The 13,184-nt window shown below is 46.3% G+C and overlaps 3 protein-coding genes across 3 annotated transcripts; 2 read left to right on the forward strand and 1 right to left on the reverse strand.

Moving 5' to 3' along the window:
• Positions 1 to 1,596: 1,596 nt before the first annotated feature.
• Positions 1,597 to 3,153, reverse strand: BKA67DRAFT_57665 (superoxide dismutase). Its single transcript, XM_046103582.1, has 2 exons — positions 2,826 to 3,153; positions 1,597 to 2,771 (listed from the first exon to the last, which is right to left on the reverse strand). The coding sequence occupies exons 1-2, from the start codon at positions 2,895 to 2,897 to the stop codon at positions 2,094 to 2,096; spliced, it is 750 nt and encodes a 249-aa protein (XP_045964705.1). The 5' UTR covers positions 2,898 to 3,153; the 3' UTR covers positions 1,597 to 2,093.
• Positions 3,154 to 5,601: 2,448 nt separating this feature from the next.
• Positions 5,602 to 6,010, forward strand: BKA67DRAFT_653745 (uncharacterized protein; the record flags this gene model as incomplete). Its single annotated transcript, XM_046106433.1, has 3 exons — positions 5,602 to 5,639; positions 5,722 to 5,878; positions 5,936 to 6,010. The coding sequence occupies 3 exons, from the start codon at positions 5,602 to 5,604 to the stop codon at positions 6,008 to 6,010; spliced, it is 270 nt and encodes an 89-aa protein (XP_045964706.1).
• A 4,476-nt stretch (positions 6,011 to 10,486) lies between these two features.
• On the forward strand, positions 10,487 to 11,941 carry BKA67DRAFT_548526 (short-chain dehydrogenase). Its single transcript, XM_046101518.1, has 3 exons — positions 10,487 to 10,798; positions 10,860 to 11,295; positions 11,355 to 11,941. Exons 1-3 carry the CDS (start codon positions 10,771 to 10,773, stop codon positions 11,782 to 11,784), a joined length of 894 nt encoding a protein of 297 aa, XP_045964707.1. The 5' UTR covers positions 10,487 to 10,770; the 3' UTR covers positions 11,785 to 11,941.
• The last annotated feature ends 1,243 nt before the right edge of the window (positions 11,942 to 13,184 follow it).

Here is a 13,184-nt window from a genome sequence, read left to right on the forward strand (position 1 = left end):
TCATGCCTCCGTCAGCACTACAAGATTTCCACGTGGTGATGACGGCGTACCCGGCATGCCCAAGGCTTCTCGAGCCGCAATGCAACTTCTTTTCTCATAAACTTCTTCCAAAATGAAGACCATACAACAATGAGTCTGTTTCCTACGGTGTAATCTGCGTATCGAAATGCTGAATAGCTGCCCATGACTCAAAGCAATGTGCACCATGGGTCCGATTATGACGGAATCGGCTTAGCGATACCGGTGTGGTCAAAGGAGAGGATACTTGACAATCCAATTGCTGGCCGTAACAATACTTTCCAACTACACGCGGCGAAGCGTAATTGAACGAGGACCAGTGATGTGGCACACAAGGGTGTCCAAAGATAGGCAGTAAAGTGTGGGCCTATTTGGTACCACTGCAGTGGAGGCCATCATCATATGATCAATTGTATAAAATCGCTGGGATCCTGTGCAACTTCAGCTCATTGATTACAAAGGCGAGATTGCGCAGAAATGTAGCGCGGTTTCCCTCAATGAACCACATTGTCACAGGGAGCATTAATTTTGGCACACTCTTTTTCTCTTTGAAGCCTTCTCTAGACTCCCAATGCTGTGCAAGAAGATCCGGATGCAGCATAGTTCTGACCGCAGTATCTGCATCCAGGGGCTATGGTCATCCCGGTGCAAAGGTGGTCAGCAAACATGTATTTCTTGGCATGGCTCATCGGGCACGCACTGTACTAAAGCCCCAGCCGGACGTACCTGAAGTTCGATGCAACCTCGTGTAAACTGGTACAAGGTGCATGCAATTCGTTTACCGACACGCATGTTGCGCCGGGCCGCTATTCTCTGATAGGTGACAGGGATGTGCGAGAAAAGGCGCCGTGGCGTTCAAAATCGATAAACCCCCTTCGACAATAGCAACAACAGCGTGCATCCCGATCCGATTCGTGGATCTAGATCCCCGTGTGAACTTGATGAATGTAACGACCGGTATCATCGTCACGGATTTGCGGAGTCGTCCTTATTCGTCGAGCCCAGAACCAATAGTGCCTTGATAGTGGCCCTACACACCATTAGTTCCCCAGACTGCGGTGGATAGCTGCATATGTCAAGCACTTTGATCGCCAAATCCTGTACGTTTTGGGACTTGATAAATCATGCGATTGCCCAATACGACCTATGGTGCCCACTGCAGAAACTTGATCCGCAGTTGATCAAATAGCATGAGTGGACACCACTCTGTTTATGTGCGTCAGACGTGGCCCTGTCGGGTTGAATCATACATATACCGGTCAAGATTGTCGATTTGCGCTGACGATGGTGGACCCCCGAATTGGTCTTGATAATTAGTAACCGAAAAGACCGTGGTTAGTATGACCTTGATACAGTCACTCGATAATATGTTGTGCCTTGGTAACTATTGTCTATGACGACACTCAACGGTAGACGTACCAAAAACAATGGCAAAATATCACAGCCTGTGGCTCGTTGGCTATTCTTCCAAAACAGCATATGAAGATCGTGGCCGCAATTCAATAGAGTCACGATGGATGTGGCAGAGGTGTCGCAAGATTCTTTGGAGGATGGAGCGCGACGCGATATGGGGGGGACGAGGAGGTTGGTACTTAGACAAGATGTCGTTGGGATAATGGTAAACCGTAATGCTAGGTTAGTTCATTTCACTTGAAACAATTCGCCTTGGCGCGGGGACCGTTCACAGATCCGTCTGAGCTTGTTTCGAACTCCGAACATAGTCTATTTTGACGAACACAGGAACCCTTCGATGGACATGTTAACGAAGCATAATCACCCCGTCACGAAGTAAAGTGGAATGATAGCTTTGCTCAATCAAATGGTATCTCGATTGCGTATCAACAATCTGGTACAACGAATATTAAACCGAGCTCCGGCTAACGGGAGACTGTACCCAGTCTCTTATGCTGTAAAACATTCCCTCAATGATCGTCCATGTTTTTGGACAACAAATTTTAACTTGGCCAACCTAGGTGTACCACTCCAGTCTACCACAACGCCTGAAAAATAAAATCATGAACCAGTATCTTGTCGAACTAAAATCTGGCCAGCAAGCCTTTGTGGCTGTGACACGGTTAAATTAGAGAAAATATTGTTGCAACGGCTAGAATAGCAAAGCTGGCACCAATATTGAGGGCGCTGGCGCCAGCAATTACGGGAGTGCTTGTCGGTGACGAAGTTGCTGTCGCGCTGGTGGAAGGCGATAGGCCTCCTGTTCCCGTAGGATAAGTCGGGGTGCTGTTACCATAACCCGATACCCCGAAGTTGGCGCATGTAATCCTTGTCTTGTTGGAAAAGTGAACAACAAAGCTACGATCCGGGATAGAAGCGTTAGAGCCGACGTTCAGCGAAGAGTAGACGTCATGGAAGGTGATCTCGTAAGGGTCTGATGTGATCTTGCCAAACTTGCCGCTAAGATCACCAACTTGGCAGGTCTGAGGGAGCTTATTGTCACAGACCGGATCTTCTCCACGGACGAACGGGTCGAGATGAGCCTTGGTTGCGGTACAGTTGCCGTTCGAAGGAACAGCTGCATCGTGGATGTGGTAAGGGAACGGGCCACCCTCCTTTGGCAGGTTGGAAAACTTGACAGTGTACTCGACACCAACGCCATCTGGGCTGGACTTGACAGTGATAGAACCCTTGACGTTGCCATCAATACTGCCACTCTTCCAGAAGGGCTCCTTGGGAAGGACGCCAACATAGGACTTGCCGAGGGGGTTGTTGGTAACGACAGTAGCATCACCAAGTTGCTAGAATTGGACCATTAGTATCGCGCTCACCAATTAGTTCAGAGAGCCACATACACCAGTTGCAGATACCTGGGCGAGGACATTGCCTGCCAACGCGGAAAGAATCAGGGCAGTGGTTGATCGCATTGTGGTTGATTTTGAGAATTATGGCAGCTTGTTTCTTTGCTACTGAGATCTGCAGAAGTCTTGGAAGAGTTGCTGTATTGGGGGCGAGGAAAAAAAAAAGGAAAGGGAAAGAGAAAAAAGTGAGTCGAAAATTTCAGTGTTCACTTTTCAACTGAACGACAGGCCGATGGTTGCACAAGGTCGTAAGAATGAGATGACTTTGTGAAATTTTTTGACTATCAAGATCGAAATTTGGTGAAGAAGTGAATGTTTTGATGTATCTGAGTTGCACTAGTTATTGAGAAGGGACGACATGCGTAACCAATGGAACAAGAAAGAACGGATAACATTGATCAGAGGGGCAAACATGGCTTATGTATATTCACACAACTATGCATAGGCCTATTTGATATCAAGGGACAACCAACCTGAATCCCCTGGTCTCGGATTGCTTTGTTCCATAGGGCAAAGGCCGGGGAAATTGGCCATAGCTGCACGATCAAGGCGCAGTGGCGAAAACAGTATGGATAGACTATGAAGGATGGTAGCTTAATTTGCGGAGGACAAAGAATAGCCAACAGTGTTCAGCCCTCAACGAATCACAGGTCGAGCGCGCAGCCATCTATGTGTGAATGGGGGCACGGAGGACCAAGAAAGCCAAGGCTATGCCCCTGCCATCATCCGAAATGTGGGCAAAGTCCGAACTCAATCAACGTTAGGATATGTTTGGCTTCTTGACGGCATTCCTGAGACGACTTGTTTGACAAGCTTGACAAGCAGAGAATTGAGCCTGTGGACTTGCAGATTGGGAATTGTAGAGCTCACCGTAGGTCTAAGCGTTCCACCGTGACCTGAGACTTTAGGCTTTGAGGCCTTCGACCCTACCTAACATTAAGGGCTTGGAGACAAGACACAAGATCGATAGGAGCTCAAAGAGCTAGGAAACATGCACTGCTTACTGCATGTTTCTAAAACTGACGTTAGTGCTAGTGTATCCATACTTAGCTGGTGACAGCCAAAAGACAAACTTCCGAAATTAGTGTCTGCACCGCCATTCAGCCTCCAGGTATTTGGCTGTACCTTTCGTATGTAAGATCCCAGTAGAGTACCTATTTTAACTTTGCCTGTCATTCAAGTCCGACAAGAAAATAGGTCGCTAAACAACTGGCGACGTTTGCGCTTCGCAAACAGGGGAATTGATCAAACATTTCAATACCTCTGATGCAAGGCTTGTAGTTATAATGACGATCGGCTGTGTGCATCTGAATCTGTAATTTGAAGTTGAGAAAGAAAAACTGAGGGTTTTAGGTTAGGTGCAAAGCTTAGTACTCCCCTGATTTCTCTACAAGTACCTGCCAGTTACATTACTTGGTTACCATTGACCTGCTCGCGCTCGAACATACTGACTTGGCGCTAGGCTTGTGTATAAGCCCCAGCTGTCTGGCGCCCATAGCCACCAGTCTCTCGCTTAAATTACCTGACTTCACGACAACTCGGCGCTCGATTGGCGTTCTCTGCATTTAAAATGTTTCAACAACGAGTATTTCATGCCAAGACTTCAAACAATGTGGACCATCTCCAGTCAGGGCTGTGCCAGCACAGATGCCGGCCAAGCCGTTTTTGGTGTCCACAGCATTTACCTCTCGCCAATGTGATCCCTCTATTTGGCGCGCTGGAATAAACCCGTAAGGTGACAGCAGAGACTCAGGCTAAAAGACGCAGGGGCTATATCCCATTTCGGCTGTTGCCTCATGACCCAAAGCTCAATTGTTCAATTGTTCTCTACCTAGTCTAACCTTAGTCTAGACTAGTCGATAGTTGCTTATTTGTCGTCGCCTTCAACAACAACGTTATCACAGCATATGTCGAGAGATCAGAAGTGTACATGAACATTGACTTTGGTTTGGTTAGATGAATCTCACTAAAACCACCCACCTAGCAATCTGATAAGACGCATGCCGAGCGTTCCCAAGCAGTCAATTATGCACGTTGACCCCTTACGTCGATCTAAGAACCTTGCCTGTTTCGAAAACATCGGACCGGCACATCTATTCGATATCAAGGCTGGCGCTGTTGCACTGATGTTCATGATCGGAAGGGCCTTATCAGCCTTATGCTCATGGACCATCGAGATACCCTAACCTAGTCCAATATGAGATCAAATGCGCAAAATGCGCAACGTCTACCTTGCCATCTTCATGGCAGCCTGGCACTTGAAGCGCCGTTGCGATGCCGCATGCCAAACTCCATGCACACTGACGGTGGTGGGTGCCACGGTGGTACAATCGTGCCGCTGATTCAAAACGGTGCCATAATTATATCACGAAAATGAACTCTGAGAGCATGTCAAATCACTCTACCCTAGCAGTCCCCAGTGGCAAGGCGTAGAACTATGCGATCCTCAACCTGAAAAGCGTCGTGCTTCTGAAATGTGCCGTGGTCGATAGTATTAAGAGCAGCACATAGCAATAGCAGATGCAATAAGAGAGACTCCCTGAGGCTCCAAGCAGGAACTCGACTCGGGTAACATAGTTGAGACCCACAAGAAGCTTTGGCCATCAGACAGTAGGTCGGGAACCTCTGACTTCATCGCCGACAACATCCAATTCGCCTCAGAACCCGGATTGAAGCAAGCCAGATTGAAATCGCATAAGCAGAAGCTGCAAGAAGCTACGCCATCACAACCCACAAATTACACCTGCTCTCTACTGTAACAGCCGCGACGATGAAGCCAGTCGTAAGCTCTATGCAAGCATGGTCTTGGTAAGCAAATCCCAGCTACAGGCAGCCGCTTCCATCTCGGGTTCTTCCTCAACGATCGCTAATCTATTCACGTTCTACATAGCGTGGTCATCTCAGGCTTTGCGATTGTCATCCTCTCGGTCATTGGTGGCTTGGTTAGAAGTGGGCACCACGAGTTCGCTGGCGACGAGAAGAATCCCGATCCGAAAGACCTACCCGCGGTCGCGAGCACCATCTTCATTGCTGTCATCGTTTATGCGGTATGCTCAACACGCTTCAATGTCCATCTGGTCAGATCTCAACTAACGCACGTCAAGGGCTTTTTGGTCTTCTGTGGTTTGCAAGGCATGCTCCACGTGAAGGAATCTAGGAGAGGCGCGATTGCCCTATGAGGCTGCAGAATGATGGGAAGATTCGGCATATAGAAAGCGGTATATTGAGTTGTTCACTGGCGTTTGGGGAATATTGATGTTCATCGTTTGCTCCAACTTCGGGAGTCTAGCAGGCTCTTGCAACCCTTCCGCAATGCGTGGAGCCACTCCTTTGTACAAAACCCGCACGTCTGGCCAGCGGATCATCACTCAGCTACAGACGCGCTCAAACATGGCCAGGACACAGGGTTTACTATGCCGTGGAGCCGTGCGAGTCGAACAAGCTGATATTCAGCCGACTCCGGTCAACCAAGTGCATTGTACTCGAGTTAGTTGTTATGTAAGAATAAGGCAGTTTCGAGGTTACGTGGCCTGCCCAAGTGTTGACAAGCTTACATTTTTGCGCGACCACTCAACATCATGCTATCTGGCCAGTGCAGGCACGACTATGATGCGTCGATGACTTACAAAGTTGGCAACTCGGCTTGCGCAGTTGTTTTACAAGCAAAACAAAACAAAGCAATAAACCCTTACATAAGATGGTAGGTCCATGTTGGTCATATTGAACCTAGTAGAACTCATAGTGCCTCCTTTGATTTACCCAACGACCTGTCTTGCATACATTACAGATTCCACTCTCCTCGCAGCCTTGTTTCATCTGCCTCCGAGATATTTTGCCATGTGCTGGCGGACATCAAGATCAGGCATAACTGTACAGTAATATCAACCATACAGCTATGAGTACCCCCCTCGCTCCAAGTACTCGTCTCCGCTTCCGAAAAGCCGTCTCTTTGGGAATTTGTTGCCAAACTTCGCTTTGAACGATGTCGCATCGACCTTAGGGGGTCCTCCTAACGCGTGAGCTCGGCCAAACACGATTCGTAATGCAGTTGACAATCGTGTGCCCGTTTCTCGCAGAAATCTTCCAAGGAGCACAAGAATTCAGTTGACTCTGGTCTAGCTTTCGAGGTGCTACCTTTCCACCCACGCCAGCTTGAATCACTACCAGTAATCTGTCCGATCAAGCCGGCTAACAATGTTGAGCCCATGTCTGTCTTCCGCGATGATGCAGCGCAAGTACGTGACGCTCTTGTGTATCTGTATAGATCACACAAACATCTTGAATCAACAGAGATCTCCATACTTGATCCCGTTATCAAATCCACAATACTTGCCATCACCCGAAGTACCACATTCAAAATTTGAGGACGTTCTGTTCGGTCCTTCGCCGGTGCCCGGTCCGAGACTGTGTTAGCGGTCCCAGGCACCATGTACGACACACAGAAAGTGCATGGTTCTTTCCCGTTGTACAAAACTACGGTTGTCAGCGCCATGATGCGAGCCACTCCCCGAAAGTTACCTCAACTCCGCGGGCAATACCATTTTTGGATCGCACCTCAATCTCGTAAGCCTGCTGCTGTCTTCATCCGTAGCCGATAATAGCTGAACACAAAGCCCCGGTATTTGAAGAATGGCCCGGTCGCTGCAATATGACTGACCAGGATATTTAGTGAGGGCTCACAACCAGACCAGATCCCAAGTGCAATCAGTGTGAAGAGGAACTCGGCCGAGACGACGACAGATTTGTCGGTATGAGGAATATGTACCATTAGGATCACACCGACACGGATAGCTTCGTTGATACTGGCCGGAATATCAGATGAACGTGGAACTTACGCGAGTCACCCGTGACAATGAGGTTGGCCGTACCAACTTTGTACGGCGGTTGGTGTTAAAGCTGCAAGTTATCTCAGCCGGTAGTAGGTCAGACACCCAGTCTAACAAAGCATCATTTGATGCTATGTCTAATGAGAAGAGTAGGTTAGCTTATATTTGATATTTCGTGAGCGATGCCTACTGAGTGATGCTTGATGAAAAAGTACAAGGATTTTTGAACCTCCCAGATGCCGCAGACATGATTAAATGTTAATACAATGCTTCATTTACATTACAGTTGAAATAGGTGCAGCAGTTATGGTCCATACATGAGCCATTGAAAAATTTAGCTTCGATGAGAGCCAACCAGAGATAATCGCATGGCGAGAATTGGAATGCCATAAGAAAAAGGTTCACACTGGAGACTAGCCAGGTGACTGTTTGGTCGACCCTGATAATCGAGATAATCGAGATGTGTCACGACTTCATTGCGAGTCAGAGGTGAAAAGAGCGCAATGAACATTTGGAGAAAAGCTGAAAAGGGTGTGTAGAAATTTTCGCTAACATACTAGGATATGTTAACTGAATACTACCAGTTGTAAGCTCTTATGTGGATGTGTGTCTACCAGTACCTCCGGTGAAGACACTATTAAGAGCTATAATACCGTGCCTAGTGTACACGAGCCTCTTCAAATATTCTGATCGCTCGGGTTTATGTTTAGAATGTAATACAGCATAGACTAGTATTCTAATAAATCTTTTCTTATAATAATAAACGACATGACAGGACCTCGAAGTAAAAAATATTACCCATTTTGAAGACGGGGATATAGTATAAACCATTACAAAACGCGTGCCATCTGTGTTGACACTAAAACCAAGGTTACTGTCCATTGTGGCCTGTGTGTATAACTGGCATGGCCAAATATATATGGCCGATGAAGTGTATCGCATCGAATAACTGGATGATAACATGCCACTAGATACGCAGAGTGTGAGTGGCCACCTGGTGGCATTTATGACGAGTAAGCCGGAACGACTGCGGTCACGCAAGGGACAAGACTCGAAATGATTTGACGCATGAAGAGACAATTTTGCTGGAGAGGCACCATTAATAACAGTCTGATGCATCATTTACTGCAGGGTAGCTGACACCATTCCAAAGACGCTTAGATTAACTTACTGACATTCTGACAAGCTCCACGGTTTCATCCGTACTACACATAAACTATATAAAAACAAAGAGGCAAAAACAAAAGACCCCAAAAAGCAATTACACCATCCGCCAAGCCATTGGCATTACCGCATCTCTCGGAGATAATGTATGCAGGTCGATCAGCAGAACAGGCTACCAGATCAATGCGCCTGGTGAGCCAATGGATCGACTGAGCTAGTAGTTGTATACATACGTGGGGTGAATAACGGTTTGCAGCGCATCGCTCGTTCTTTGAGTCATTGTTGCAAAATTTCATGTCCTGCACCTGTCGTGCAATTTCATTTCAAACTCAGCACTTCACGTTAATCCATAATTGGCGAGATAACATGATGTTTTCCATGTTTGCCTAGTAATCTTTTATACCGTATAGCGATACGGATAGACGAGCAAGAACCAGCGCCTAAGCCGCACAAACAAATAGGAAATATAGTGTTCCAAACGCATTTTTCTCTCCGACGACCTCGTGACATTACATATCATCGGCCAAACGAATTCACCACACTTAGCTTGTGTGTTTGGCTTTAGTTGAAAGTGATGGCTGATTAGAGCATCTCCAATCGTGGTACGGGTTGATGCTTTATCCGTGCTCAATGTGCAAGAATGATTGAATCATTGTGTTTACGGTACTAGCCGTGCAGCTGAAGATCTATATTATGTGCGTGGACTATGGAATACCGAATGTCTGATGAACAATCAAGTATGAGCCCTCAGGGAAGATTAGATGACGAAGTCTTGCGATGCGTCTCTCATGGCGAAAGATAGGCCAAAAGCGGCCCCTCTATAAGTCTTGGCCGTGATAGCTAAAACTTTCGGTTTCCACTCTTGGCAGGGCGTGACGTGGACGGTGTCGCTTTCTCAATACTATGTTCGCGTAGCAAGGCATAGTCATGGACCTTGATCACCAATGCTAGTATGGCGATATCGTTTCACACATTTTCTATACCATACCAGAGGGGGTTTTATCTTATTAATCAAAATTATCAACTAAACTCTTGTAATTTTCCATATTGTTCTATCTACAATGACGTGAGTTCACAGACATGTAGGTTAGGTCTTGAAGCTACGAACTGCTGTCTATTTATTACTTGGCCAAGGAGCTATGAAAAAATTGTACCTAGGCATGACTTAATCTTCACTGAGTTAAGACGAGCGTTCCCGTCATCTCATGCGAGATTGCAAGACCCTTGAGTGTTGCCTCTGGCCTAGACACGCCCATTACACAAGCGTGAGGGAGGCACTCGTTTGCAGCCCCTCAGTTAGTAAGGACGCCAGTATAGGACATGAAACATATTTACATCTCAGCCTCTCTTCACCAAAAGTCGGTGTTCTGTCTAGCCTACTACCGAGCCTTACTGCTTTCGAATTTGATTCTAAAGACACAAAATCAGTCGGAATTACTTTATTAGCAAGTAACTATTTTCAGTGTTTTCGTATTGTTGAGCTCAATTACCTTTGAGAGCGTCTGGGACATTTGTATGTGGTCTGTGGCATCCCCGCACCTAATTTTATGTTCGAAGTTGCATGTACCTGGAATACATGTGAAAATCAGAAATGGCAGACGGTAGATAGAGTTAAGCGACTACTGTAGGCATTAGAAAGTTCTACAAGATAATTTTGTTTGTCAACTCCTGCATAGTCGGAGCAAAACTTCCTTCTGCATTTTTTTAATGGAGCGACACAGCAATGAAAAAAGCGGCTCTTGCAGTAGTATGATGTCATCAGTTACGACACGACCCATCATCGCGATGCTGTAATTTTCAGCATCGATATATATCAAAATGTGTTCGTCATTCCAGACTTAAGAATCTCATTTTGTCGGTTCGATATTCTTTACATATCTCCGTCAAAGTATCATTTATCGTTACACAGCAACGTTACAACCCACCACAACACAGAGAGAACCGCAATAATGGCCGACAAGCACCCATTCGAATCAGGTACGAGATCATCTTCCACTTGTCTCTCGATTCTGGCAATTACTAACAAGCCTCTTAAAAGGCTTTCTGCCGAAACCTACAGAGCAATCATTCCCTGGAAAGGAGGGCAAGCTGCCAGTCGAGGCTATCTATGACCAGCTTCCTGACTACAAAGGTGGTGCTCAGGATTACAAGGCTGCTGGCAAGCTCAAGGGCAAGAAAGCTATTATCACTGGTGGTGACTCCGGCATTGGTCGCGCAACTGCATTGCTTTTCGCCCTTGAAGGCGCAGACTCGTTCATCGCTTATCTTCCAGATGAGGAGAAGGACGCAGAGGCGACCAAGAAGCTTGTACAAGAGCGCGGAGCAAAGTGCCACCTTTTTGCGACTGACTTGACCAGTCGCCAGAATTGCGAGCAGCTTGTGGCTGAGGCTTTGAAGGCAATGGGTGGCATCGACATTCTTTTCAACAACGCTGCCTATCAGATGATGAAGGAGGATATTTCTGAACTTTCTGAGTAAGTTGCGCATTCGTAAACTGACCGGGTGTGTCTGTTTTCATGTTAACACATGGCAGGGACCAATGGATTCATACCTTCAACACAAACATCCACCCCTACTTCTACTTGGCAAAGTACTCTTTGCCCCACATGAAGCCAGGGTCTACAATCATCAACAACGCCAGCATCAACGCCTATGTTGGCCGCCCCGACCTCCTTGACTACACTTCTACTAAGGGAGCTATCGTTGCATTCACTCGTGGCCTTAGCAATCAGCGTGTCGACAAGGGCATTCGTGTTAATGCAATTGCTCCCGGCCCAGTCTGGACCCCCTTGATTCCAGCGACCATGAACGAGGAGGCACAAAAGCAGTTCACATCGCCGATGGGCCGACCTGCTCAGCCATCGGAGATCGCGACCTGCGTTGTCTTCCTCGCCTCTGCGGACAGCTCAGCTATTAGTGGACAGACGATCCACTGCAATGGTGGTACAATTGTCAACGGCTAAACGAGTGGCCCGGATATAACAGACTCTCGGTGCGCTTGTAATGAATCATGACTTATGGTACAGGGAAAGGTCTTCCACGTGTACTATTACATCATACGAATAGGTGGGACTCATGACTTAGTAAAAGAATTAATGCAAAAAATCTCAAAGATCACTGTTGAAGTTATACCTTGAATGTACATCCACTGACACAGATGACAATCAGTCGCCGACAAACAAGTAATTTGGATTAAAACATGAGTGTATCGTTTTTCGTCGATACAGTAGCCACCATTGCATCAGAGAGCGGCCGTGCTAAGGGATGTAGCTGTATGCTTAATCAAAAGGTATCTTAAGACGGCTTTGATCAGTCTTTGGGGTAAGTATTGTCACTAACTGAGGTGGTTCAACTGCGTCAATATTACTATTTTTGATATTATTCCTGCACTACATATTCTATTTCCCATTCGGATTAAGGACTCTAGGAGCTGCCACTGTTACATATATGGAATGGGAGTGGAATACACGCTTGGACTTGAAGCCAGTGGCTTAGGTATAAGCCCCATATTCGTTCCAAGGGCAAGGCTAAGTCTCAACATTCCTGCGTGATATTAGGAGGACTTATTTAATCGAAGTGTCACTTCGTTACTGACGAAACAGGTATGGAATACTCACGATCACTTATAATTACTTGGTAAACAGTCAAGGATTTTAATATACGTCAGGACTCTTAGGGGACGCCTGTCTACTTGCCAAAAGTCGTGTTGAGCCCTTGATACGATTCAGCGACCGTCAAAGGATCGGATGATTACTTTATGACTCTGAGCCATTAATTCCCTACATTGAAAAAGTCCTGATCTCGCACAGCATTTGATTATCAGGAAACCTAAATCGACATCTGGAAAACAAAACTGATATTGGAGGGCTCACAACCTCATTTATTTTCTATCTACACTACTTTTTCTTTCTTTTCTCAATGTGCCTTTACTTCATTGCATTACAAATCATCAATCATACATTAACGATCATTTTTGCCCACACATTGCCGAGTCTCTATTGCCGACTTCACACGGCTTGCTGTACATTTGTGACGAAACCTCATCGGCGTGATACGCGAAGTTTTAACTTTAATTCATACATGAGATACATATATATATTTAGCTGCACAATGTTTACTATTTGCGGTTGCGTGATTGGCAAGGCCATTCGCTGTTCAATCTGACCAATGCCATCACAAGATGGGTCATTCACTGACTTTATCTGTTGTGCTTAAGTGACTCACTTGAAGCTACAGTTCCTAACTACGCAGCATATGCCCTACAAATACTCCTCTCAATCTTCTTCCACCAAACTTTTTTATCAACTGTCATAATCTTCCCCTGTCTCATATTCTACCACCCATGTTTTCAGCACTCATGATA

This window comes from Truncatella angustata, assembly GCF_020726525.1.
Source record: "Truncatella angustata strain MPI-SDFR-AT-0073 chromosome Unknown BKA67scaffold_1, whole genome shotgun sequence".
Lineage (NCBI taxonomy): Eukaryota > Fungi > Ascomycota > Sordariomycetes > Amphisphaeriales > Sporocadaceae > Truncatella > Truncatella angustata.

Coding starts and splice junctions, on each gene's coding strand:
- BKA67DRAFT_57665 (XM_046103582.1), bottom strand. CDS start 2,897: ATGCGATCAACCACTGCCCTGATTCTTTCCGCGTTGGCAGGCAATGTC. Junction 2,772..2,825: donor CCCAGGTATCTGCAACTGGT/GTATGTGGCTCT, acceptor GTCCAATTCTAG/CAACTTGGTGATGCTACTGT.
- BKA67DRAFT_548526 (XM_046101518.1), top strand. CDS start 10,771: ATGGCCGACAAGCACCCATTCGAATCAG. Junction 10,799..10,859: donor CAAGCACCCATTCGAATCAG/GTACGAGATCAT, acceptor GCCTCTTAAAAG/GCTTTCTGCCGAAACCTACA. Junction 11,296..11,354: donor GATATTTCTGAACTTTCTGA/GTAAGTTGCGCA, acceptor AACACATGGCAG/GGACCAATGGATTCATACCT.